At 43.0% G+C, this 27,886-nt stretch overlaps 1 protein-coding gene across 7 annotated transcripts in view; it reads right to left on the bottom strand.

Annotated features, from left to right (window-relative positions):
* The window catches only part of Tcf20 (transcription factor 20), a 179,032-nt gene that overhangs the window by 34,186 nt on the left and 116,960 nt on the right, over positions 1–27,886 (bottom strand). For all 7 annotated transcript variants that reach the window (XR_003835008.2, XM_029470172.2, XM_029470173.2 and 4 more), the window contains exon 2: positions 9,793–15,558. Coding sequence is in view for 6 of the 7 variants with exons in the window: in XM_029470172.2 (XP_029326032.1) it covers positions 9,793–15,522 (5,730 nt within the window). In the remaining variant the exon portion in view is untranslated. The remainder of the gene's footprint in view (positions 1–9,792; positions 15,559–27,886) is intronic.

Genomic DNA, 27,886 nt, shown 5'->3' with positions numbered 1-27,886 from the left:
CACTGAACTTTTCAGGAGTGACACCATACCTCCCTTCTCTTGAAAGACTTCTAATTTTTAAAGTCTACTATTTTCACATTTATTTGGAAAGTTAAGTAAAAATCAGTCCTTATTAAAAATTCTATATTAAAGCCTACTGCTGATTGTAACAGGTATTTGGGGCTGAACTACTTCCATATCAAGTTTTTTCTTCTGTCCACACCATAAAAACTGTAAATTTTTCTCTTTTCTATCAGTGGTGTCTTTCCACGCACCTTAACACCATTCTAACCACTTGCTGGCTAAATGAGAGCCTTAGCAGCTATACCCTGAACCCCTTCACTTACTTTTAGCTGCCCTACCTACTTAGTATAAAACCTACCCACTATAAATCCTAAAACATTTCTCCAGTCCATCCTCTGATGTCTTCTTTCTCCTTCATATTTAGATGACATCGGCTACTGTTCATTCATTCCAACAGCTCTACTTACTGCTCACTTCTTTCTTCACCTTCCCTGAGCTGCTTCATGAGACACAAACCAGGCCATATGGTTCCTGTGTTTAGAAATCTCTCTAGTGGTTTGGAATTGTCCATAAACTGAAAGCTATCAGGATTACCTTAAAGTACCAAGGCGTCCTCTAAGAGTTCACATATTTCATTAACTGAGGAAGGGGAGGGACTAGGAAATGTTTGCCTAAATTACTCTACACACTTTTATACCACACAATTTTAATTAGTTTGAGTCTCCATTTTAATGCTAATATACTGAAAAGGTTTACTTAAAAAATAAAAACAGGGGCTGGAGAGATGGCTCAGCGGTTAAGAGCACTGACTGCTCTTCCAGAGGTCCTGAGTTCAATTCCCAGCAACCACATGGTGGCTCACAACCATTCATAATGAGATCTGACGCCCCCTCCTGGTGTGTCTGAAAACAGCTACAGTGTACTTACATATAATGAATAAATATTTAAAAAATAAAATAAAATAAAAAAATAAAAACAGGGTCGGGGTGGGGTGAAGGGCACACTTTTAATAGCACTGGAGAGGCAGAGGTAGGTAGATTCAGTGTGAGTTCAAGGCTCACCTGGTCTACCATCTATAGTGAGTTCTAGACAGCTAGAACTATGTAGAAAGACCTTGTCTCAAAAAAACAAAACAAAACAAACAAAAATCCATTATGGACTAGGGATATATATAGATGTATGTATATGTATATGTGTGTGTATATGTGTGGTAGAGCACTTGCATATGTTATGAGTCCATGGGCTTAATTCCCAGGACTGCAAAGAACAAAAACAAGTAAAACCAACTTCAGTACCAGGCAGGCTCTATTCATTCTTTGGTAGTCACTCTCAAAATTTGCCAACTCACAAGAATATTAATGATTTTTTGTTTGCTTGGGGAAGAGAATTCTGGGTCTGGTACAAGCCAGGTAAGCACTATCCTGATGCATATAGTTCCAGCCCTTTATGTTTTTACTTAGCGTACAAGGCAGATTTCATCCCCTTCCTTTTGTTTGAAGAAAATGCATGTTGATCAATGCTATTTCCTAAGTTACAGATTGAGACTCCACCTGAAAATCATGCTCTGGTCCCTCCCAAACCTAAGTCTACTTACATGAACAAAAACAAGGAGAAAATAGCTTATCCAATATGCAAACTATTTTATCAAAGAGACTGAGGTTTGGAGATTCTTGGAATGAGCTCCTGGGAACACAAAGAGCAGACCACTAAGTGAGCACTCTAATTAGGAACATATCCTTACTGAAGCCACATTATGAAGGCAGACACTAGTCCTCATGACAAATTTTCTTTAAAACCACATTTTCTTTGAAGTGTTGGAATGTGCCAAGTATTTCCAAAGAGTAACATTTTTCCTGTTGTTGGGGATGGAACTTGGGGGGTCTTACACGTGCTCCCACAGAGGTGGGTCTCCAGTCTTCAAAGAGTACTTGATGCTTACTACAACCTGCCTTAGAAGCTAGCACTCTAAGTTTCCATGTGCTGCAAGTAAGAAGAGTGAAATAGAGAGAGATTGAGTGAAAAGATGTAAGAGCTAGGATTCATAGCAAGCAGCCTGACTTCTGGTTGCTCATCCTAGACTCCCTGTATACAGTGGAGCAGAATGGCAAAAGCCAGAAAAATGAAGGTCTTGGGCACCTAAAGAACTAACCTTGACATTCCTTGACCTGGCTTTTTTTAATATAAAAGTTATTTATTTATTTTAGCTATATGAATAGACCGAAGCTGTCTTCAGACTCACCAGAAGAAGGCATCGATCCCATTACACATGGTTGTGAGCCACCATGTGATTGCTGGGAATTGAACTCAGGACCTCAGGAAGAGCAGCTAGTGCTTTTAACCACTGAGCCATCATCTCTGTAGCTCTTGATGTTGCTTTTTTCCAACAAATAGGCAAACAGGAAGAAGTTAGTAGTAGAAATAGGTCCTCACAGTCTTAGATTACAATGAGAAAAAGAAACCTCCATTTTCTCTCAATAGAAGATATGTCACCCAGAAAATGTAAAGTTCTCACACAGGACTCCAGGACAAGATAATACTTCCTCAATGAATCCCATAGACCTTCCTGTGAAGTGCTTTTCTAGACACAAGCTAGTTCCGGGGACCCAGGGTTTAGGATGATATAATGATTGCAATGATAAATGTCTCCTACAATCTCAGGCACTCAGATATACCAACTTGGTCTCTAGTTGGTGGCCCTGTTAGGAAGGTTAGGAGGTTTAGGAAAAAGTATGTCACTGCCATTTCTAGTCTGCTCCATATGCTTGTGGTTCAAGTGGATATATTTGCTGCTTGCTGCCATGCTTTCCCACTATGACAGACCCATATCTCTTTGGAACCATAAGCCCAATAAACCCTTTAGTAAGTTGCCTTAGTCATGGATTCTTTACCACAATAGAAACGCAAACTAGTATAGATGGCTTACTTCTAAGTTCCTCAAGCACTCTAGCATTGCCACTAGTTTTCTAGTAGGGATTCAGACTGCTGCTATCGGGTGAAACACATGCCTTCCTTTACCACACACTGTAGTAAGTAGCTCCTCTAATGGTCAAGCAATATCTAGATTCACACTTAAGGAGCAGTTATTTGGCTTGACATGCAGCAATCTGTGTATCTGTGACTTGTTTATCAATAGTTGTGTTATGGTCTTATAGCATTTTCCAGAAAGTCCTACTACTCTACTTCTTCTAAGTTTTTCTTTTAAATCTGCTAGAACGTACCTCTAACATCTTTAAAAAAAAAAAAAAAATCAAGAAACAGGCTGCAGGAAACATATAGTTCTTCAGTGTGTCAGAAATGTTCTATAAGATTAATAATATATTCAATAAAGTTAAAAACTGAGAAGTTCACCTAAAATTCCTTAGAATTTGGGAGGAAACATTCCTGAAAGGCAGTTAACTCTTTCTCTAGATGTTTAACACTAATGATATTATATAGAGGGAATGAAACTCCATACAGTTTTAAAGGAAGAGGTAAATGAAATAATTACAACTTTTCTCCAGTAAGCTGCAAGTTGTGGTAACAGATGAGAAGGCCTTGAGGCCTGCCCTTAGAGATCTACTTATGTACACAAGGAGACAGGTATAAGCTTACACTGTAAGCAAGTAGCTGTAAAACTGGGGGGCAATGAGGGTGAGAGGAGATAGAGGAGAGAGGAAGCAGAACTGGAATGTCACTGTGACCTGCATGTGTAGTTACTGGAGTTAAAAACAAGAGGTACAAGCTCTAGTGAGATCTGGCTGGCAGTGGCAGTCTTGTCAGGCTTTGGAAACCACTCATTTTAAAAAGCATGTAAATGTGAACTCAGAGATCATGGCAAACACAGCTTATTTCACGGTCAACAAGAAAGCTGACTTTCTGACTTGATTCTGTTATGCTAGTAGGCATTATCTTATTTCATGCCACCAGTCTAATCATGTTGTTTTTAAATTTACTATTTATTTTATTTCATTTGGTTTTTTGAGATGGAATTACATGTAGCCTAAGCTAGCCTTGAACTCATTATTTCCCAGCTTCTGAGACTACATTACAGGTGTCCACCACCATGCTAGGCTTAAAATCAACAATTTTTAAAACAGATTTTAAAACTTGTAATTGAAAGTCAAGTAAGGGCAGTGCATGCTCATAATCCCAGCAACTTATAAAGTTGAAGAGGACTGCTGAACCATTATGGAGATCCATTTCAAAAATATAACAAAGAAGTAAATTTACAATCGTGCTGGCTAATTTTAGGTCAAGTTGGCACAAGCTAGTACCACTTTAGAAAAGGGAGCCTCACTGAGAATATGCTCCCACCATATATTGGCCTATGGGCAAGCCTATAGTACATTTTTTAAATGTATGATTGACGTAGGAGGACACAGTTCACTGTGGGCAGTATTACCCCTAAACTAGTGATCCCAGATGCTAAAAGATGGCAGGTGGAGCTAACCAATAAGCAGCATTTCTCCTATGACCTCTGCATCAGCTCCTGCCTCCAGGTTCCTATGCTGTCTGAGTTCCTGGCTTGACTTCCTAGGATGAAGGACTTCAATCTGTAAGGTGAAATAAACCCTTTCCTCCCCAAATTGCTTATGGTTAGGGTGTTTTATCATAGTAATAGAAACTAGCTAAAGCTGGATGATGGTAGCAACTGCCTCCAGCACTCAGAGGGCAGAGGCAGGCAGATCTCTGAGTTCAAGGCAGCCTGGTCTACAGATGGATCAAGTTCTAGGACAGCTAAAAGAGACCCTGTCTCATTAGGAAGGAAGGAAGGAAGGAAGGAAGGAAGGAAGGAAGGAAGGAAGGAAGGAAGGAAGGAAGGGAGGGAGGGAGGGAGGGAGGGAGGGAGGGAGGGAGGGAGGGAGGGAGGGAGGGAGGGAGGGAGGGGAGGGGAGGGGAGGGGAGGGGAGGGGAGGGGAGGGGAGGGGAGGGGAGGGGAGGGGAGGGGAGGGGAGGGGAGGGGAGGGGAGGGGAGGGGAGGGGAGGGGAGGGGAGGGGAGGGGAGGGGAGGGGAGGGGAGGGGAGGGGAGGGGAGGGGAGGGGAGGGGAGGGGAGGGGAGGGGAGGGGAGGGGAGGGGAGGGGAGGGGAGGGGAGGGGAGGGGAGGGGAGGGGAGGGGAGGAAGAAGGAAGGAAACTCTAAAATGATTCAAAGTAAATTAAACAAAATTCTGATCGGTTAGACAGAATGTGCTAAATTATCCATTACTTGAACCTGTGTTAAGAATCTTCATTATAGAGCCGGGTGTGGTGGCACACACCTTTAATCCCAGCACTCGGGAGGCAGAGGCAGGTGGATTTCTGAGTTCGAGGCCAGCCTGGTCTACAAAGTGAGTACCAGGACAGCCAGGGCTATACAGAGAAACCCTGTCTCGAAAAAAAAAAAAAAAAAAGAATCTTCATTATATAGCTAGGCATTAGGGATGCATGCCTTTAGTCCCAGCACTCAGGAGGCAGAGACAGATGGATCTTATAAATTTGAGGCCAGCATGGTCTACGGAGCAAGTTCTAGGACAGCCAGGGCCACACACAGAAACCCTGTCTTGAAAAACAAAACAAAATAAACAAAGATTCTTCAATATAATCTTTAGTATACTTGCTGAAAAACTTTAAACATTTACTTATTTATTTGTGTATATGTGACGGTTTGAATGAGAATGCCCCCCCCCCAAGCCCCACCCCTGCAAACTCATATATTTGAATGTTTGGTAGACAATTGGTAGGACTGTTTGAGAAGGAGTAGATGTGGCCTTGTTGGAGGAGGAGTGTCACTGGGGGAGTGGGCTTTGAGGTTTGAGAAAGTTAGCTCTTCACCTCCTTGCCTTGTGGTTGTTGCCTCAACATGTAAGCTCTCAACTATTGCTCCAGTGCCATGCCTGCCTGCTGCCATGCTCTCTGCCATGCCTGCCTGCTGCCATGCTCTCTGCCATGATGATCATGGACTAATGCTATTCAACCGTAAGCAAGCACCAATAGGTTTCTTATCTAAGTTGCCTTGGTCATGGTGCCTCTCCACAGTAACTGAAAACTAAGACAGTATGTACATGGGTGCATGTGTGCCATAGCACACATGTGGTAGTCATAAGACAACTCGTGAGTTTGCTCTTTTTCTACCACATGGCTTCCAACTCAGGTTGTTGGAGGTCTGGTAGCAGTAGCATTCTGGGTAAAGCTGCCTCTAAGTTAAAAAAAAAAAAAACAAACTCTAACCAAAACTCAGTTCTTTACATGTATTCTCTCATTCTCTCTGTCTCTGTCTGCCTGTCTGTCTGTCTCTCTCATATATATTCTCTATCTCTCTCTATCTCTCTCTCTCTGGGGTGTGTGTGTGTGTGTGTGTGTGTGAGTTGGGGGTAGATATTCTTAATGAGAATGGCAAACGTACACTTGGGAAAGGAAAGGTGCAATGGCACAGAGCATAGAGCAGCAGTACAGAGCAAAGTGGAAATGCAACCAGATCCTCATCTTCGACCTTGACTCCAAATCCTCACATTCCTAAGCGTCTCAAGCACACTATATATAAATCAACTGCAATGTATGCATCTTGAGAAGCAAAAATCCCTACAACACTTTCATGTCAAGTCATTGCAGAATCATGTTTTTACCAATGCATATGAGGTTTGTAAAGTTGAATTGAAGTAAAGGGAACAATACAGAAATGAGATAGACTCAGAGGAGCCACAATGAGAGAGGGAGAAAAGTGAAGTCCCACACCAATCTAGTTGTTTAAGCACTTTTGTTTGTTTGTTTTTGTTTGTTTGTTTTGTAAGAGACAAGATCTTACTATGTAGCCTTGTCATACCTGGAACTCACTATGCAGACTAGGCTGGCCACAAATTCACAGGGTTCTAACTACCTCTGCCAAAAAAAGAAACACAATCAATTGTCTTAACCAATGAAAGCTTAAAATCCTTGCAGTTGGGAAGCTGAGGCAGAAGGATCAGGAATTCAAAGGCAAGTTGTGCTACACAGATCCTGTCCCCCTCACACACAACTCCCAGAAAAAGAGAAGGAAGAAGGGAGGAAGAGGAGGAAGCGGAAAGCAGGAAAGAAAGGCGTTAGCATGAAAGCCAACTAAGTTGACTTTTAAGTATAATAAAATGACAAGTTTTTCCTTTCCATTTTATTGGATAGCTGACAAGAATAATAAAAATGTTCAAGTATATTGAAAACTTAGAGATGTAAACTAAACATCAGTAGACGAGATAGGAAAGAAGCTGAAAGCTACAGTTTGAGACTTAACAGAGGTCAATGACTGGTACTGCCACAGATTGAGATGTATAGCTCTGATGGAACAGTGGTTTATATCAAACCTAAAAACAGAACTCTGGCTCAAATCTACCACTAAGAAGCACAAAGTCAAATGACTTTATTTACATCAATCTTCTTAAATAAGCATTTCTCATTTCTATGCTTCAAAGAATAAAATTAAAGCACTTCTGAAACAGTTGTGATTACAACTCCAGTTCTAAACATCAAAAAGTACTTTCAGTATTTCCACCATGTAGGTCCCAGGAGCTTATCAGCTTTGGAACCAAACACCATTGCCTGCCTGGGCCCTGAAATGCTAGTTTTTTGTTGATGAAGTTAGTCAATAAAAGTTGTAAAGGGCCGGGCAGTGGTGGTGCACGCCTTTAATCCAAGCACTTGGGAGGCAGAGGCAGGTGGATTTCTGAGTTCGAGGCCAGCCTGGTCTACAGAGTGAGTTCCAGGATAGCCAGGACTACATAGAGAAACCCTGTCTCAAAAAACCAAACAACAACAACAAAAAGTTGTAAAGGGAGGACTAGGAAAGACATTATCATATTTGGTGTATCTGTTCCAACTATAATATTCCAGATTTTATTAGGATCAAATCTGTCAAGTAGTAGGCTAACACTCTAAGTGACAATTTTAGTGTTTTCACTTAAATCCTGTTCACCATTCACTCTTTAGAAGAAGGAGTTAATTGTGATTTAAAGTAGCTGCATCATTTATAAAGTGCCTTTTACTTTCTCTAGCATTGACTACAGATTTAGACACAGGGTAGGGATTTAGCCTGATTACTGGTGACCAATAATCTGATTAGATATAGTAGGCTGAAATACATTTACACAAATGATCCCTTCCCACAAAGGGAAGTAGATAAACTCACCATGTATACTGCTAGTTTTTGTATCAAGCTGACAGATACTGAAATCATTTGGAAAGACAGAACCTTAATTAATAAAATATCCCCACCAGATTGGCCTGTAGGCAAGCCTTGGATATATTTTCTTAACTAGTTATTGTTGTGGGAGAACCAGACCCACCATAGGTCCTGTGGTTCTGAATTATATCAGCAAATAGACTGAGCAAGCCAGTAAGCAGTGTTCCTCTGAGGCTCCTACATCAGTCCCTACCTCCAGGTTCCTGCCTTCAGTTCCTGTACTGACTTCCCCAGAGGATGGACTAAAAACAGAAAGATCAAATAAACCCTTTCCTTCCCATGCTGCTTTTGGTCATGGTATTTTGTTACAGCATACAAATTCTGAAAGCTAAAGACTAGATTAAGACATAAATGATCCACTAGGCTCAAAGGAAGCAGAGAACAAAGTGTAATAGAGAAACAACTAAAAAGACAAACAAACCTGTGGCACAGACCTTAGAAAGGCCCAGGTCCTTAGAAAATGGTGTGAGATGGGGCTGGAAAATGGGAGTGCTAGATCAAAGTCTGAGAGAGGAAGTATAACCCATCTTAATTAGAACTGTCCTCTTGAAAGGAACATGGAGTATATGATAACAAGTGGAAAGATACCAAGGTCTACACAGTGAATGCTTTGTCCATACTGTAGCAGAGACTCCTAAATAATCACTCTTTAGCAGCTTTTTCTCCTGAGTGAAAAGTCATGAATAACCAGACATTTGAAATAATCTAACAAGAAAGGAAGGAAACAAAGGCTTCTGACTTTAAAAAAAACAAAAGACAAAAAAACTTAAAGATTCAAAAATAAACTACTAATGGATGATGCTCCCCTAAATAAAAGTCTAATTTAAGAAAAAGCAAAGGATGAGAACAGCAGAGTTTTAGCAGCAAAGTGGTAATGCTGAGCCAGCCTAGCATAAATACTAAAGAGCACATCTAGAGAATATTCCAACTGCAAAGTAAGGGCTAGAAGAACATAGCTTAAGAAAATAAAAGGTCCTAGGCAGTGCTGGAGCTTGACTTTAACCCAGGCCCTTGGGCAGCAGAGGCAGGCAGATGTCTGAATTTGAAGCCAGCAGGTCTATAGTGTAGTTCCAAGGTTACACTGAAAAACCCTGTCTCAAAAAGAGCAAGCACCAAGTGTGGTGGCTCATGTCTGAAATCCCAGAATGTAAAAGGCGGAAACAGGAGCATTGAGTTTAAGGTCAGCCTGGTCCACAGAGTAAGACCCTGCACCAAATCAAACTAAACAAAACCTAAAGCAATGAAACGTTTTAGAAAAAAAGGAAATGTAACCAGTATAACTTCCACACATTGGAAAATAATTTATAAAACTTAAATTAAATGGCAGTAAATATTACTCAGAAAACTAGCTGACATACTTATGAAACCTGCACTGCTGAAAGTGAACGGCCCCCTATCATGCAAGAATCAAGGTTGAGAAAGGGACCCTTGTTTCCTAAATTTTCATAGACAAAAACATGACTTTACTGATGAAAATATAAGCTATACCTTCTAAAATCACTTCCTTTTCTGTTTATCATTTGGGTCAAGAAAGAACTTGTGATGTGTAAGAAACAAAGACCAAGAAACAGGGCCAAAGTAAAGTGACCAGAACCCAAGCTGGTAAGGGGTTTCTTTTACTCACCATCTCTCTGGCGATTTCCAGCGCTTCCTGCAGGCCATAGAGCCTGCCACAGACCAGGTAGATTCCATTGGCCCAGAGAATACAACCCTCATGGACCCAAAATTCGTTGCTGTCAAGAGGTAGTTCAGGGATTTGTAACTCCAGCTCAGGCCCACCTTCTGAAGTGGTAGGTACAGAGGGCTTTGTGTCTGAAACAGTCTTTTCACTGCTGCCCTCCGCGGCTGCTTTTTTACAAGGGAGCCCCCTGGACAGGGACCGAGGACCTCCACCACAGTCTTCTGAGCGGTGGCGCCGCTTGAACCTAGGATGAGCAGCCAGGCTCCTCTGCTCCTTCTGCTGCTGCTGCTCCTCCTCCTCCTCAGTGTCAGTTTTAGAACCATTAGAAGCGCTTTTGTGCCGAACCTTGACTTTGCTCTGCATTTCTGAGGACCTCTTAGGAGGTGGATTCTTCGGAAGAGTGGCTGCATAATCTTGGGGATAAAAGGGTCCAAAGAGGTCACCCATGTTACGGTAACTGGCCCACTTGCCACAGAGACAGCAAACCAGGTGCCCCATAACAGAAGATTCTGTTACCACAGGCCCCTGCAGCATAAAGGATGAAGCTGGGAGCACCTTGCTTTCTGTGCTGCTGGGGGGAGGGGTCAGAGATCTCTGACCCTTCCGGCTCCTCACCAATTTGGTCTGTTCTTCTTCTTCAGCATTGATGATTGTACAAACAGCTCCAAGTTCACACTTATTTACTACATGGATGTAAGGGAAAAAAGACTTGTTCTTGGCATCAGTTTTATCTAGTGGCTGGGTAGCGTACTTTAGCTTGATCTCTGGTTCTTGAGGTTCTACAATGGGAACTGCTTGTTTGGTTTTCCGCTTCCTTGGCTGGGCCCCAGGCTTCCTTCTCTCCCTCCTTTGCCTCTGCTTTTTTGGCTTTGGCTCTCCATCTGCAGAACCTTCTGGCATCTGAGGGGGCTGAGGAGGTGGAGGTGGTTGCTGCTGCTGTTTCTTTTGCTTATTCACACTACCGATTGGCCTCCCCTTTTTCTTTCCTGATGGGAAATACCCTTTTGGGGGGAAACTTTCTTGTTTGGGTGTAATCATGACTGTATCATTCTCTTTCTCTTCAGCCTTGGGGTTTGCCTCTGGGGCCAATATGCCCACTGGAGCTACATTCTTTGAGTCAGGAAAGATTAGTGGTGCTGCCCCACCCAGGGAACCATCTGGTCTCCCTTGGTTACTACCAGGCTTCTGTGAAGCTGTGGATGTCATAGTACCAGAGGGTTCCTTTCCAGTAGAAGCTGTTTCTACATGTGCCTCTGTCTTGACTTTGTCATCCCCACTGCCATGCCACTCTTCAGAAGGTCCTGGAAGAGGCTTCTCAACGTTCGATTCCTGGTTAGTTGCACTGACTAAGTCAGATACCACCTCACACTTTCGCTTTTCCATCTCAGCCTCTTGAGTAGCCACAGTCCCACCTTCAGGAGGACCACTCTTTAGAGATAGTATATCATCCAGTGTGACTGTGTCTCCCCCAGCCTCAGCACTGTTTGCAGATGCACTCCTCCTAATATTTGGAGATGTGATCTTCTGAACTATAGCTTCCAATTTTAATCCCCGTCCCTTCCGTGGGGGCAGTATTTTGGTCTTAGCAGGACTTGTCAGGGAAACAGCAGGACAGTTTCTATTGTCTGGGTTTGGAAGGTCCTTGGAGGAATCTCTCTTAGGAATAGACTTGATATCCTGACTGTGAGAAAGATGGCTGTAGGAATTGTATGCTTTATCGGCACCTTCTTTTGATGGGTGGAGGAGGCGTCCTTTATCATCAGTGTTACTGTTTTTTACATCTTGTGACTGTCTCTTACTGGGAATAGGGGAGATAAAAGAACGAACCCGCCTCCGCATGATTAAAGGATTTTGAGAAGAATGATCCTCTTGACCAGGAAGCCGTAACATTACGTTACTAGGTTTGGATGACTGTGCAGACTCGGCTAGTCCATGACCATCTGGCTCATGGGGTGGCCCATACCGTTTTTGATTAGACATTCCTGGAGGACCACTGCTTTTGGCTGGAGAAGTCTGCCGAGAAAGATCCCAACAAGACTCTTGTAACTTCTGAGAGCTGTGCTTCAATTCCATGCTTTTGGCAGGCAGACCATCACTAGACATGAGACAGCGCCCAGCTTCCTGAGTGCTTGGGTCATGGTACGTACCTACTGGTGGGCCATACATCATACCATCTTTGTCATTTTTCAGGGGGCTCCGTACTCTGTCAAGAAACTGCTGCTGCCTTGGGCTCTTCCGTGGACCTTCCTGCCTATGTTGTGCAGCAGCAATCACTCCCTGAGCAGAACTGCTGGCCCAATCTTTATACTCCTCTTGTTGCTGTTGATACATCTGTCTCTTATAATGGAGCTGGGAATTCAAACCAGTATTAGGGTCCCCATAAGCATGAGCCCTGGTGTTTGTGTGGTAAGCAGAGGCCAGGCTTTCTGAGTTGGGAGAAAAAGGAGCATGTAAAGAACTCCTATTGGCCCTCTCTGAAAAGGTCATATGTGGGTTCATGTGATGAGGGTCTCCCCCTGGGCCTCTGCTCCTGCCTGGAGACATCTTCAATTTTTCTGCAAAGTCATGGTACTGAGAAGAGGACCGACCCCTCATAGTCTCCCGGCTACCAACTCTACCAGGGACCCGCCGCATTGGTGTGGACCTGCTATCTTGTGGGCCATAGTCTGAAATGGAATCATGGGCTGCTGCTCCAGGACTTGCATTGCCACGGTAAGTCTCATGTTTGATGCTGGTAGGATGGCAGTGGTCTCCAGATTTCTTGTTGAAACTAGCTTGAGATTTGGATTGTTCAAAGTCTTCCTCTTTTATCTGTCCACTCTGGGATTTCAATTTTGTTTCCATGGACACCAACCCACCAGGAAGAATGACTGACTGACTTAAACTTGGGTTGAGACGTTCATTCCTCCCAATTCTGGCATCGGTACCCATGTGTCCCAATGAGTGAGCCCCTGGGTCCCTGACAATCTGTCTTAGTGGGGATATATCACAGATTACTGATCTCCTTTCAGAAAGGGAGCCTCCAGGCTCATGGGCTGATGATGGAGGTTCTATCTCAAACTTCCTGGGAATGGGATAGTCAGACAAATTGATCTGCTTCATTTCAGGAGCTGTGCTGCTTGACTTCCTTTCCCATGGTCCCCAGTGGGGATTTTCCAACAGGGATCCAATACTCTTGTTCAGAAGGCCCCTGCTGGCTAATTCATTGGTTTGACTGACTAAGATGTTAGGCCTTGCAGTTCCTTCAAGGCCACTAGCCATCCCTTGATGTTCCTGTGCGCTTCTAGGATACCTTCTGTCAGGATGGTGGTGGTAGCCCTGAAGCACTTCCTGTAGAAGACTTGGGAACTTCTCATTTCTACCCTTTCGCTCTCCATGGCTGCCAAAATCCCCCTTTTCTTGTCCTGAAGGATACTGAGGAAAACCACTGACATTTCGTGGTACAGCTGACCCAAAACTCTCTTTGTAACTATAGCGCAAACTTCCAGGAGACTTGCTAGGCTCAGTCCTGCCTGTGAAACTTGGGCCTACTACAGAGTGGCTACTCGGGCCATTCCCCTCTCCATTGTGGTTAGAGCTATTATTATCACCATTCTTGTTTCCTTTGCTCCCTCCTCCTGGAGGATCTGGCTGTGGAAGTGATGTGTGGCTGATTTCCTTTATGCCACTATTGCTAGGTGGTCTCTGACTGGCAGCAGGATCATCCTCCTGGGAGCCTTTGTCTTGTCCACCAGATTTTTCTACCCGACCTGTCATGGCTTCTCGGGAGACAATCACCCCAACTGTCTTCTCATTGACTTTTGTGTTCCCCTCAGATGACAGTGATGTGTCCTTAGCACCTGGAGAGGCAGCTTCGTCCCTAGTTGCAGGACTGGTACTGAGCCTAGGGGCCTCATTCTGAGCACCTTGTGTTGGTGAGGAGCCAGCTTTCTCTGAAGCACCACACTTATAGGTGGTGTCAGAGCTAGTGCTCTGGCCACTCAGTTGCCTCACCCTCTCACCTTGATCTTCTGAACTACTAGAGCAACCTCCATCCAATGACTCAGCCATAGGGGACTTTAGTTGTTCTTCAGGCTGTGAGGAGCCTTCTGAGTTTGTACAGCTATCTGCTTTCTTAGATGATGATGAGGGCCTCTTAGACGTCTTCTTCTGAGGTGTCAAAGCATCAGAAAGTAACATGTGCTGGACAGTATTAGGAAGATTGGCCACTTGAGTACTCAAAGCACTCAAACTACTCAACCCAGGATCAGTGAGCCGCTTTTCCGGCACCCCTTCTAATCCAAATCCTTTGAATCCTGCAGCATGAGAGTTAGGACTGGGCATCATTGATGGAGTTGGACTGAGCTGGGGCATTAGCTGTAAAATTCGGTTTCTGGAACTCATGGGCACATTGCCTTGCCCACACTGGAGATTCTCACCACTCTGCATGAGAGGAGAAGGTGTAGAGCTACAGCTTGGAGACTGAACCACAGAAGCAGCTGGAGAAGGGTTAGAAATAGGGCTGAAATTCTGGTGGAACTGCATGGGAGACCTTACAGGAACCTCAGGCTGGTTGTACTGCCCCACCTGGCTTTGCAGAGGCATCTTGGTGGCAGCATTTGTGTACTGCATCACATGCTGGGGAGGATGTTGCTGCTGCTGCTGTTGCTGCTGTTGCTGCTGCTGCTGTTGCTGAGGTTGTGGTTGCTGCTGTTGCTGCTGCTGCCCCTGCTGGTTTCCTGGTGGAATCTTTGCCTGTTCAAAATTTTTCATAGACTGAGGTTGATAGCTATAATTTGATTGTGTTCCATAAGCCTGTGCATTAGAACCCACATTATGCCCTTCATACTGAGATCCAGCATTCACACTGTAACTGCCATCATAGCTTTGTCCAGACTGACTGAAACGCTGTGGAGAAGGAAAGGAGGAGGAGGAAGAGGAGGAAGCAGAAGACTGGTAGTGCTGTCCAAACTGACCTACTCTTAACTGATAACCAGCAGAAGATGGCAGAGTTGAGGGCCGCTGCATTGGTTGTAGATGCGATGAGCCAGAGGCTGGCTGTCCAGTGGCTTGTGGCAGAGGCTGATGGGATTGGTAAAGCTGTTGTCTCAACTGCTGTACTTGCTGCTGCTGTTGCTGCTGCTGCTGCTGCTGTTGCTGCTGCTGCTGTTGTTGTTGGCTAGAGGCCTGCTGTTGATACTGAGCACTCCCAGGAGAGAAAGGCCCTGTGTAATCCTGCTGATAATGAGACACACCACCAAGGGCAGAGTGCTGTGCTTGAAATTGGCTCACGTGACCCTCACTCGCATACTGATTGCCAAAGCTGCTCCCCTGGGGAGGTCCATAGCTCTGTACAGGCCCAGAAGGCCTTCGCTGAGGAGGCTGTGGGGTTCCTGCTGCCACTGTGTCTTTGTTGCCTGCCATGTAGTAAAAATCTCCAGCTTCTTTCCTGAACCCCTGATAGCCTTGATGGCCAGAGGTCTCACTAGCCATTGCTGCTGCTGCAGCAGCTGTTCCTCGTCGTCCGCTACTGCTGTTGCCAGTGCCACTACTACCACCACCTGCTCCCCCAAAATTCTGGAACATCTGGGCCTGGCGAGGGCTGAACTCTTCTATACGGGATGAGCTGTGCACCTCCTGTGGGTAGCTCTGCTGGTTTCCGTGGTAACTGCTTTGCTCCCGAAACGACTGCATACTGTTCAGCAGCACAGCAGCAGGCCAGCAGCCCTCCTAGAAAGGGGAAAAAAAAGAAAAAGCATGAGACATGCATCTGCTTGACACAAAGATCAAGCCTAAATAAATAACTCAGTGACCAGATAAAGCTGGTTGCTTAAATTTCATCTCCTTTTTCTATCAATTTCTAATAATGCAAGTAAGCAGATAAATGGTCTAAAGAATGAAGGAATCTGTAATACAACAAAGAAAATACTAGGAATATACAAACACATTCAATATAGTCTTTAAAAAATTCATTAGATAAATGAGTCTTACAAATTCAACTGGAGTAAATATTGGAATGTTATTACAAACAAAGACATTTTTTAATAAATCTTTAGTTACTGGGGGGCGACAAAAGCTCCTTTAATTTTAGCTGAGGAGCCTCAGATAATGATGGAGCAGTTGTTTCAGGAGCTGTCCAAGCCTACTCCAATCACTGTCTAAGACAAAGACCCATCCTGAGAACCAAAGCTAGTTCCTCAAAATCGCCTGCTTATGGTGACTAGTGACTCTGGGACACTCAACTTGGTATTACTATGGGTTCCTTATACTGTAGTCACCTATAAGTCAGATCTGACTGCTTCTTGACATAAAATTGTTTTCAAAGTACCTCTCTTGACCACCTACCCTCAGTTTCCAGGTATTGGAGCTATTCTGATTTAGGCCAGGGAATAGCAGTTACTAGTCTATGCAACCTTTTTTTTTTTTTTGCTATTTACGAGAAGTACCTCTAATTTCTGTGTGGCTTCCATTTGCCAATCTAGCATTTAGTTATTACTAACATCCCTATGGTAGAGAACAAGCATTAGCAGTCAGCAAGGCCTCCTCCTGGACATCCTGTTTAGAACAGCTACTATGAAACTTAACCTCTGCTCTTCTTTCCTCCTCTACTTTGTTCCCTCAGTTCCAATACAGCTGCAGCACAGTCTAATAAATTAAAGCAAAAGAATGTTTACTGTCTTCTCTCTCCTTTAACTCTAAAATGAAAGCTCCTAAAGGGCAGAGACTGCTGTTCCCTACTACAGTCTTCATATGCCACTCAACCAGTAAGGAAGGAGCAGAAGCTGCACTGTGATGAAATGGTTTAAGAACTAGGCCTTACAGAACTAGCACCATTCAGAGATGGTGCTAAGTAGGTGAGGGAAACAGAGTATCATCAATCTTAAAAGCAGAGCTGGAAGACAAGATGCCTGTAAAATACTTTGGGTCCAGTTCTAAGATAAAAGCCAACTTAATATGGGGACTTCAGAAAAATCACAGCAGATGTATATCAACTCTAAACTCTGAAAGCTTCAACCATGTTTTTAAAAGATGTATTTTGTGTGTGTATGTCTGTGAAAGTATCTGTTATATGTGTGAGGATGCCCCTGGAGGACAATTAGAGTAACAGGCTGTTGTGAGCTGCCAAAGATGGGTGCTAAGAACCAAACTCAGGTTCTTTGGAAGAGCAACAAAGCATTCTTAACGGCAGAGCCACCTCTCTACCCTTAAAATGTAGATGTTTTTTGGTTTGTTTGGTTTTTTGACATAGGGTCTATGTACCCCTGGCTGTCCTGAAACTCACTATGTAGACAAGACTAGCCTCAAACTCAGAGCCCAGAGATCCTTCTGCCTCTGCCTCCTGGGTGTGAAAACTAAAGAACTTACTACTATGCCTGGTTCCTGACACATTTATAAAATACCCTATACCTAAAATATCTACATATGGGACTAAGTCTCATTATATATAGTCACATGACTCAAAGCTATTCTTTAAATGTTCATATACTAAAAATGTCAGTGCCTGAAAACACTTATCACTTTCAAATGCCTCTGCAACAGTCACCAATGTCCCCATGAGTCTGCTGCAACTATGAACATCTACTTAGGTTCAATATAATGCTTAACCCTGTTCCAGCAATTACATGTACTAATTTAATCCTCACAAGACCAGAACCCTCATTTTACAGATGAAGAAACCGAGGCACAGGATTCATCAAGTTCTTGGGAGCCCAAAGTGGCAGCCCCATAGGGCATATATTTCACACTAAGATTATATAGGATTTTAAATTAAATAAAATAAATAAATAAATAAATATGTGCGCCCTGAGAGCTGCCCCCAATGCTGTTCCAGCTGGTGCTCTACCTCCTCCATCGTCTTTAGGACTGTCAAGAACAATTACATCATCTAAACTTCCCTTGTTGGTTGTATCTTACTTCTAGTTCTTAGTGATTGATGGGGGATAAATTGAACAAAGCAAAGTTAGCAGTTAGTTGAAGGTATGAAAAGCTGCCTCCAGAGATAATCTCCCTACAAATACTTTCCATGTTTTTTAGTTTATTCTTCCATAATAAAACTACCTTCTGAGGGTTTGAATGTATAAATAGTTGTGCCACCTCCTTATTTTTCCTAACTCAGAGCCACCAAGAGCAAGAGACCACAAAAGAGCAGTTATAAGGTCCAGGACTTTGAGTCTACACAATCCAGTCCCAGGTGTGGACTGTTCTCTCCAGCCTGATTTGGAAAGCTGGTGACCTCACTTTTATTGAAAACTAGTATTAACTTTTGTTGTCTTTCTGTCATCGTCTAAGAGCATTATTCTCTCCAATCCATTCTTTTTTTGGTTTCTTTGTTTTTTGTTTTTAAGATTTATTTATTTATTTAATATAAGTACATTGTCACTGTCTTCAGACACTCCAGAAGAGGGCGTCAGATCCCATTACAGATGGTTGTGAGTCACCATGTTGTTGCTGGGAATTGAACTCAGGACCTCTGGGAGAGCAGTCAGTGCTCTTAACCACTGAGCCATCTCTCCAGCCCAGCACCCAGGTCTTTAAAGAACCCTCGATGCCTCAGGAAAAAAAAACTTTCTGCTGGGATGTCTCCATGGAAGTAGAATCTGTTTCTGGAGGTTCTGTGACTCCTGCCATTCCCCACCTGATGTAGTCCCAACTTTCTGGCATTGTCATTAGGTTATTTGTGTTGTTTTGTTACTCTACAGGAGAGTTTGACTCCAGGTAGAGGATACAGTAAAGGACATGAGTTTTGATTCTGTGAAAATGTTTAATGCATTAATACAAAACCCACAACAATTAAGACAAAGAATAAGGCTGTGTTGCTCATTAATAATTCTTGCCTAGAAGAGAAACCCAGCTGGAAATTACCCGCTGAACTATCTCACCAGCCCTCTCCAACCCATTCTTTTCTCCCCCAAAGGCCCCTCAAGAATCTTCAAGAAAGTTTCTACCTTTCCAAGTAGATTTAGCTATTGCTATTGATCTATTGCCAGAATGACAGAATACATTCCTGTTTAAACAACAGCAAAAAAAATTCAGTCCTCAAGTTAATAATTCTATTTAGACTCCCTGTGAGGATATACTAACTGACCTCTAGACTTCGCTCCACAGAGAAAACAGACAGGCTCTAACATCCTCTGGCTTCTGGACCAGTTTGGAAGTAGTGAACGAAATTTACTCTCCTGGCCCTAACTAGGCAATTTTTGAGGCTGGTAAAGACTCTGCTAACAAGCTCTGTCAGATGTCTGGCAATTTAAACATTTAGCCATTTTCTCTGAGCTCAGAAATTACTTCTTGCCCTTAAGCTCAGGAGGTATTAACAACTCCCCATGAATACCAGGCCAGAAGATGCTAATCTCCCAAGTTTGGTTATCCTTCTACATGGCTATCCACATCCCTTTCTACATGCTCAGCAGATCAGGAGCTGGAGCTGGGGCTGGGAGTGGTACTACAGAGGGTTAAAGTGTACAAAGAGAGACTAGAAAGAAGAAAAGGAGAGGCTGATATTCCCTGGAGGCAATTGCAGCTGACACAGACTCCCAACAGCTCCCCCACAAACTCCCAAGAATATGTACTATGATGTTCCAGTTTCTGGTCATCATCAACAGCCTGACAGGCTTTCCCAATCCCAGTTCTTCCCATATTGAACCAATCCTTATTCTTATTGGTATTACAAATAAGTTTTAATAAATTCCTTATACATATTATTTATAGAATACAAAGCTTCTCTTCTCCTGAACAAACTATAAACGGTACAATTAAATGCACCTCAAGTTACCAATTTTAATGTGCTATTTGTTTTCTACTGGGACACTGATTGATAAAGTACTCTCATTCTCAGAATTTCAGAGTACCCTATTATGAGTTGAGGAGTGAGAAACTCTTATTTCATACAAAATGGTATACAACGTGGACTAAAAAAGAGACACGAGATGTCAAAGTACATAGCAACACTGCAAAAAATACACTAAGTTCAAGAGTAGCAATCAGGAGATAAGCAATGAACCAGAATGTGGTACAGTCAGCAGAACTCATTAACCATTACAGCCAAGGTTCCCATGTAATAATACTAGGTGGTGCCATTTGTAGAAGAACTGGTTTCTACAAAGACGACATGTATTTATGCTAACAAAATCAATTTATTTTTACTTCTAGAAACAAGGTCTCTATTGTATTGCCCAGGCTGGCCTGAAACTCACAGCAATCCTCCTGCCTCAGCATTTTGAGTACTGAGATAAGTAAGCCACCACATCTGACTCAATTTTTTTTAATATTCATTTATTTTATTTATATGAGTACACTGTAGCCATCTTCAGAAGAGGGCATCAGATCCCATTACAGATGGTTGTGAGCCACCATGTGGGTGCTGGGAACTGAACTCAGGACCTCTGGAAGAACAGTCATCGCTCTTAACCACTGAGCCATCTCTCCAGCCCTCAATTTATTTTCAACAGCAAAAATAATGAATGCTGTTCTTTTCCTGACTACCTCAGTGTCTTACCCTGACTACTACTTTATAGAGTAAATTACAATTCATATATATATATGTGTGTGTATGTGTGTGTGTGTATGTGTGTGTGTGTATGTGTGTGTGTGTGTGTATGTGTGTGTGTGTATGTGTGTGTGTGTGTGTGTGTGTGTGTGTGTGTGTGTGTGTATGTGTATGTGTATGTGTGTGTGTGTGTATGTGTGTGTGTGTTTTGGTTTTGGTTTTGGTTTTTTGGTGGTTTTTTTTTTTGCTTACAATGCACTGTCCAGTCACAACCCTGTTCCCTGTTCTTTTCTATTTGTTCTATCCTCTGGTTCTGAGATGGCCACTTCCATCTTCCTGATATAGAAAAATGTCCCCAAGGAGTTCTGTTTCAGTACCGATCACAGGAACAATAAAATAAGATTTCCTGAGCTGGGCATGGTGGCACACGCCTTTAATCCCAGCACTCAGGAGGCAGAGACAGGAGGATTTCTGAGTTCGAGGCCAGCCTGGTCTACAAAGTGAGTTCCAGGACAGCCAGGGCTATACAGAGAAACCCTGTCTCGGAAGAAAGAAAAAAAAATTTTTTTCCTCCACTTGCTACTTTGACAATGTGCTATCACATTCGCCACAGTCCTGGATAGCCAACAATCTTGTTCAAAAATGCCTCTGAGCCATTACCCTTCTTATTGCTCTGAAACATCCTTGAGTCCAGAAATGCCCTCCTACCCTATCAGGTCATGTGGGCCCCAGGATCCCAGAAGTTGCTAAAGTATGTGATCTTCTCTACAAGTTATCCTTACAGCAAAGAATTTGTTGGTTTACTTCACTTAATAAAACCAAACAGTAAAAAAACTTCTTACCAATACTAATGGAATGTGCTACGAATACTACTAATAATTATATATTAAGCAACTTCCAATATGGCCAACTATCTGGCTTCCCTGTGTATATACAAATTGCCCCCCCTGGGGGGCGGGGGGGGGGGAACTGATCAATTATGACATGTTCAAAGTCATTTCTAGACATGTTGGGAGTTGATACACTTTAACTCAAATTTTTTCTAAAATTCATGATCCTTTTACTATACCATATGTTAAGCAAGAGCCATCCCAAGTACATTTGGTTTTCTTTTTTGACAATAATTTGAGTCATGTCTAAATTAACAATGGCTGTTCTTATTTGTTGCATGCCCAACACATGCTACCAGGTACTTTATTTACCTAGATGTTAACAGTCTCTCTCCTTACTATAATCTACAATGTTAGTATTCACCTTTATAAACCAAGGCTTAGAAGTTAATTAATAAATCATGTGCCTCATAAACAGACAGAATATGAAATGTCCACTCCAGAATCCAGCTACACTTCTGACAAAAGTCTCTGCCTAGTCATCAACAAGACATTGATGCTATTCATAAAAGCACTAAGAAAGAAATCTTCAAGGTTGCCAAGTTGAGCTGTCACATTAAACATGGATGTACCTGTATCATCTGCTTCATGTACATATAAATTAGCAGACTGAGCATGTGTATCTGTCCACTGACTAGTTTGGTTTTATCCTATTCTGCATCCAGTTTGCTCCTAGAATCTAGCATGTCTTCAGGACTGACCTCAGGACAATTAGTGCTGATGGCACTGGTAGCGCTCTGGCAAGGGAATCCCAAAAAAGGACTCTGAAAACATCTTAAGGAACCAAGTCATTCAGAGCTCACAAGCTTTTTCGTTATCTTAGGAAAAAGAAATCTACTAGAATACTGCAGGTGTAAAAAATTGGCTCTTCCAGAGTCAGCCACAAAAGCTGTGGGGGAATCTATCTTGCAACCATGATGAAATATTTGCAGGCCTCAGAAGAACGCACTAATCTACAGCTATTAAAGAATCCACAACAATAAAAAATAAAAATAAAGCCAGGTATGGTGGTATACTCCTGTCATCACAACAACTGGAAGGCTGAAGAAGGAGGGTCATAAATTTGAAGTCAATGTAAGAAACTGGACTACATAGAGAAACCCCATCTCAAAAACCCCACCCAACTTTTTCCCCCCCAAAAAATTTAAGGGAGCCAGGCATGGTGACACACAACTTTAATCTGAGCACCCAAGGAGGTAGAATTAAAAAGGCATATGTCTGAAAGTTAGAGGCCAGCCTGCTCCATATACCAAGTTTCAGGCCAGTCAAAGCTACATAATGAGACCATATCAATAACAACTTAAGAGACAATATCCCATCTGGTGAACCTAGGCTGAGGGTGGTACACACATAACAAAAGCAGCAAACATTCTTACAATTCCAAAGATATAAATTGGTAATTTAAAATTGTTCCTGCAGGATCTGTAGCAAATTATGGTATACCTTACACAGTGCATAATCATTGTGAAGATTCTAGCCACATGAAATGCATACTTGTGCTATGGATTGCATATAAAAATTGGACATTCTTATAGATGGAAGACAAAGGAAGTGACTGGAAAAATGAAAACCTTTTGATCATCTACAATGGCAGGATTCATATGGCCTCACATACAAATAAAATTTTATATAATATATAAATATATATACAACCTAAATATTTTATACACACACACACACACATATATTAATGGCTTAGACTACTGAACTTTTACATCATCTCAGTAGTATCTGTCTGTGCTATATGGCCTGTTGGCACTTCTTTGCCCAGGGGAAAGAGGCACAAGACACACCCTACCCTACAAGCCCAGAGGCATGGGGGAATAACCAGACAGGACCTGCACTAGGAACTCACAGCCAACACACTGCATACCTTAATCACTGCAGGGTCCAAATGGCGTGCATGTCACCAGCTCGGGTTTTTTGTTTTCATTTTTTGTTTTTCTAAGAATTAGGTCTAAAAGCTGGGTATAATGATGTATGCCTTTATTCCAGCACTTGGAAAAAGGCAGAGGCATTTGGATCTCTGTGAATTCAAGGCGAACCTGGTCTACATAGTGAGTTCCAGGAGAGCTAGGGCTAAGTTGAGAAACACTGTCAAAAAGAGGGCAGGGGTCTTAAAAACAGCCCAATTTCCTGATTGCCCACTATATATTACATACACAGTAGGCAACTTATTCTTGGACATAATTCCCGAGGGCCCAGAAGCTAAAGCCTTCTCTTCCCTACACAGAATGAAGCTTCTAGAAATATGACTGACACTCACATCCTGGCCCTGTGCCCATCCCCCTTTTCTATCTTATACACAGGGGTATCACAAAGTCAATTCAAATAGACACATGGAGATTGTGATAGCTCCAGAGTTAACCAGAAAGGGGACAGGAAAGTGGGACTAATTGCACCTGGGGCCTAACTAGGGAAGTCTCCCTCTCAGTCTGTGTTACCTGGGCTTTGGGGTATCACATTTAATTGCTGTTAACAATACAGCACAGTAAAATACAGACAAAATGAAGGCAAACAGCAATCACTGCTGTCACTTAAGGCAGTCTCCCCACCCCCCAACCACCGCCTGTAAATCCTTCAACATAACTTTATATTAAGAGCCAAAAGACTAATTCCAAATAGAAATGGGCAAAAACTATATGAGGAAAAATACAAACTTTTTTGAAAAGCCCTCAAAAGTTTAAAACAAACAGTATAGAGCTAGACAAAACGGTCCAGTCTCAAAAGTCAAGACTCTTAACAGATTAGTAACAGTGTTATTTTCACTTTGAAATAATCCCAAACACATGGAAAAGTTCTAAGTGTTGACACACCTTTTAACAAGATTGCCCAACTCAGTATTTTACCTCATTTGTTAAGTTTTCTATATGTACCCAAAGCTACCAGTTCCTAATCACTGTGAGAAATCTGAACACAAACAACTCATGATTCTGCATAACCAAGCCTCCACAACAGGATGCCAACACTAATACTGCACTAACAGATTAATACTGCACTACCAATTCAGCCCACAAGCCTCATGTCTCAGTTATGAGAATGGCCACAACATTTCCCCCTCTTGCCAGTCTCTGCTAATGTCTATTGATCGGCAGTAGCATCTCATTGTTTTGCTAATTTTTATGTCCCTGCTAAGTCCTTTCATTTCACAGGGTCAGCCCTCAGCCTAAGATTGGTCTGCATTTCCTAATGGCCAGACTGACAGCAACACAGGGCATACCACCTAAGCAGAACCAACAGCAATCCATCCCCCTACACTGATGATGTTAACCATGTCAAGCCAATGCCTAGCAGGTTCTTCTAAAATCCTATCATGCTCCTCTTCAAAATAATCACTTTGCTGGAGCAATTATAAGGGTCTGTCAATACCTTGTTCTTTGTTAAGTATCAACTAACAGTCAATATCCAAATGGCCCCCATCTCTATGAAACCTGCCAGTTGGTGATAACTCTAGCCTTCATTTTGTCTACATTTATCAATTGCCTCTTCATCTATTTGACACTCAAAAGTCCCAGATTTGGCCAACTGGAAATGCAAATAGCTTTAGTGTTGGCCTGACATTTTCTGGTCTTTAGAACAACTCTCCCATTTCCTAGCAAAAGACACTTCAAACTCATCTGGTATCTTTCCCAGCTCCAACTCCTGTAAGTACCCAATTCCTCTTGAAGGAAGATGATTCAGCAACAAAGATTTAGGTGCTGGGACTGAAACTAAGATGTCTGTACTTCTAGCTAGAAAAGGCTATGTATACATACTTACCATTCCTATAACTATTTTTTCAAAATGTAGTTACATATTTACTAAAAAAAAATACGTATCAGTCCAATTCTAGCCCAACATTTCTCTTTTTTATCTTTCCATGTTTGTTAATTCCTTTGTCAAACAGTAAGAAATTTCAGTCTTATCCTTGCACCCTGTTCCTACTACCTCCCGGGCCACTATCTATGTGGCCCACTTCTATTACAGTTTATAAACTAATTTCAAAAATCATTGTTTTTTTTTTTAATTCTAAGCAGTATGTAAAAATGGTAAAACCATAAAAAGGCAGGATATACATACCCTAACCATACATTAAAACTTTCTTTTTCTTCTTTAAGGTTCATTTTTCTTATGTATATGAGTACACTGTAGCTTACAGATGGTTGTGAGCCATCATGTGGTTGCTGAGAATTGAACTCAGGACCTCTGCTCGCTCCAGCACAAGGATTTATTTATTGTTATATATAAGTACACTGTAACTGTCTTCAGACACCAGAAGAGGCCATCAAATTCCATTACAGTTGGTTGTGAGCCACCATGTGGTTGCTGGGATTTGAACTCAAGACCTTTGGAAGAGCAGTCAGTGCTCTTAATCACTGAGCCATCTCGCCTGCCCACATTAAAACTTTCAAGTGTAATTAAAATAAAGGGTAGGTACTAGCATGCCACTTTTAGGTAGGAAAAAAAAAAAACTGTTAAACCTCACCTTCACAATATCCATAAAAATAAACTGCAGGTATATTTAAAAGCTAAACATCATCTTTTTAAAAATTAAAAGAAAATACAAAAACATTTAGCCTTTGGGGCCAAGCTGATACTCTGCTTTTGAGGTTTTTGTTCAGTTTGCCTTTCAAGAAAAGGTCTTGCAAGGTAGCCCAAGCAGCCTCTAACTTACGCTCTTCCTGGCTCAAGTTCCTGAGTGTTATAGTTTGTATATGCTCAGCCAGAGGGAGGAGGCGGGGGGGGGGGGGGGGGGGGGGCGGGGCGCACTAGTAGAAGGTGTAGCCCTGTTGGAGGTGTGTCACTGTGGGTGTGGGCGCTAAGACTGGCCTGGAAGCCAGTATTCTGCTTGCAGCCTTGAGATGAAGATGTAGAACTCTCAGCTCCTCCTCCACCAACCATGCCTGCCTAGATACTGCCATGCTCCTGCCTTACTGATAACGGACTGAACCTCTGAACCTGTAAGCCAGCCCCAATTAATGCTGTCCTTTATAAGACTTGACTTGGTCATGGTGTCTGTTCACAACAGTAAAACCCTAAGACACTGAGTGTTGGTATTATGTGCATGTGCCACCAAGCACAGCCATTTTCAGGTTTCTATATGTCTTACTAAATAGAATCTAGATTTCTTGGGGGGAGGGGGAGGTTGATTTTCTAAGAAATAGACAAAGTACAAGTATGGGACTGTGAAAGGCAACCTGTTTTGGTTGCGTGAGGCTTGCTCCAGAGACCCAGTAGAAAACTCTACAAGGGACAGAACAGTGAGCAGTGGTCCCAGAGACAGGCACCTGACACCAGAGCCCCCAACTCCATAATCCTGTAACTATAAGTCATGCAGACAATGTCCCAAGCTCCTGGCATTCTGGCTAGACTCCATCCCCACAGTTACCTGGCAACAGCAAGGTAGCCCAGCTCACTATAAAAGGAACTGCTTGGCCTCTCCTCCCTCTCTTAAGCTCTCACCTTTCTTTTTTGTTTGTTTGTTTGTTTGGGTTCCCCACACACACACACAGGGTTTCTCTGTATAGCCCTGGCTGTCCTGGAACTCATTTTGTAGACCAGGCTGGCCTTGAACTCAGAAATCTGCTTGACTCTGCCTCCCAAGTGCTGGGATTAAAGGCGTGCGCCACCACGCCCGGCTAGCTCTCACCTTTCTTACTCTTCATCTCTAGCTCTCCTTTTCTCCCTCCCTTCCCTCCTTCTTCCCATGTGGCCATGGCCGGCCTCTCTCTCTTATCTTCTCTCTTTCTCTCTGCCTTTCTACAATAAAGGTCTAAAACCATAGACTGTCTCTGCTCATCGAGGCCTGTCATACTTGAACGATGGGATAGACTTTCCCCTAAAAGAGCCACAATCTAACCTCCGGGCAGAAGGCACCCTTTCTCCCTTCCCTCTCCTCTCTTCCGCCCCAGGGATGACTGAGACACCCCTGGGGCCTCCACTTTGTTCTCAGCTCTTCCAGTGTCCAGCGGTGTCTAGGACACCCAAGACTGAGAAACCTGCTATCTCTGGCCTCCATGAGGCCCAGAGACCTCAGACTGGCCTTGTCCACCCCCCCCCCACTCCCCCAAGGGCTGGGGTCCATGGCTTCCCACAGCCAGACACCCACCTGGGGCCTCATGGAAAGCATGCAGCAGTCTTCCATGTCCACCCACCCAGAGCCCAGAGCACCGTAACTCTGGCGGAACACAGGTTGGCTCCCACTCCCTTTATCCCTCCATGCTCGCTGCCCTATATACAAGGTAGGTAGAAACAGTTCACTCTGCCTGAAAGACATCTGACGGAGGTGAAGCCAAACAGTGTAATGGTCATTTTTAGGTGTCTCTCTCTCTCTCTCTCTCTCTCTCTCTCTCTCTCTCTCTCTCTCTCTCTCTCTCTCTCCCTCCCTCCCTCCCTCCCTCCCGTGTGTGTGTGTGTGTGTGTGTGTACACATTTACTATAACAGGCTGAATTAATAATAGGATCTTTCCACCACACCAGCTCTCCAGCCAGATATAAACAAGGATAAATCTCAATGGCAATGCAAGTTTAAAAAGGGGCTGGTATCTGGAAGGGAGAGAAAGGTGTTCAAGAGGCACCAAGTGTACCATCTGTTAAGTTTGTAAGTGTGGTGACAATATGCCTCCTTTGAGGAATTATTATGAAAGACTACTTTTTCTTTATTTGCTTGTATTTGTTTTGTTTGACATTTGTTTTTAAAACT

The sequence above is a fragment of the Mus caroli genome, unplaced genomic scaffold, assembly GCF_978045245.1.
Source record: "Mus caroli unplaced genomic scaffold, Mus_caroli_1 scaffold_16, whole genome shotgun sequence".
In the NCBI taxonomy this organism is placed as follows: domain Eukaryota; kingdom Metazoa; phylum Chordata; class Mammalia; order Rodentia; family Muridae; genus Mus; species Mus caroli.
The sequence above is the reverse complement of the archived record's forward strand: the minus strand, read 5'-3'. Positions and strand labels throughout refer to the sequence as shown.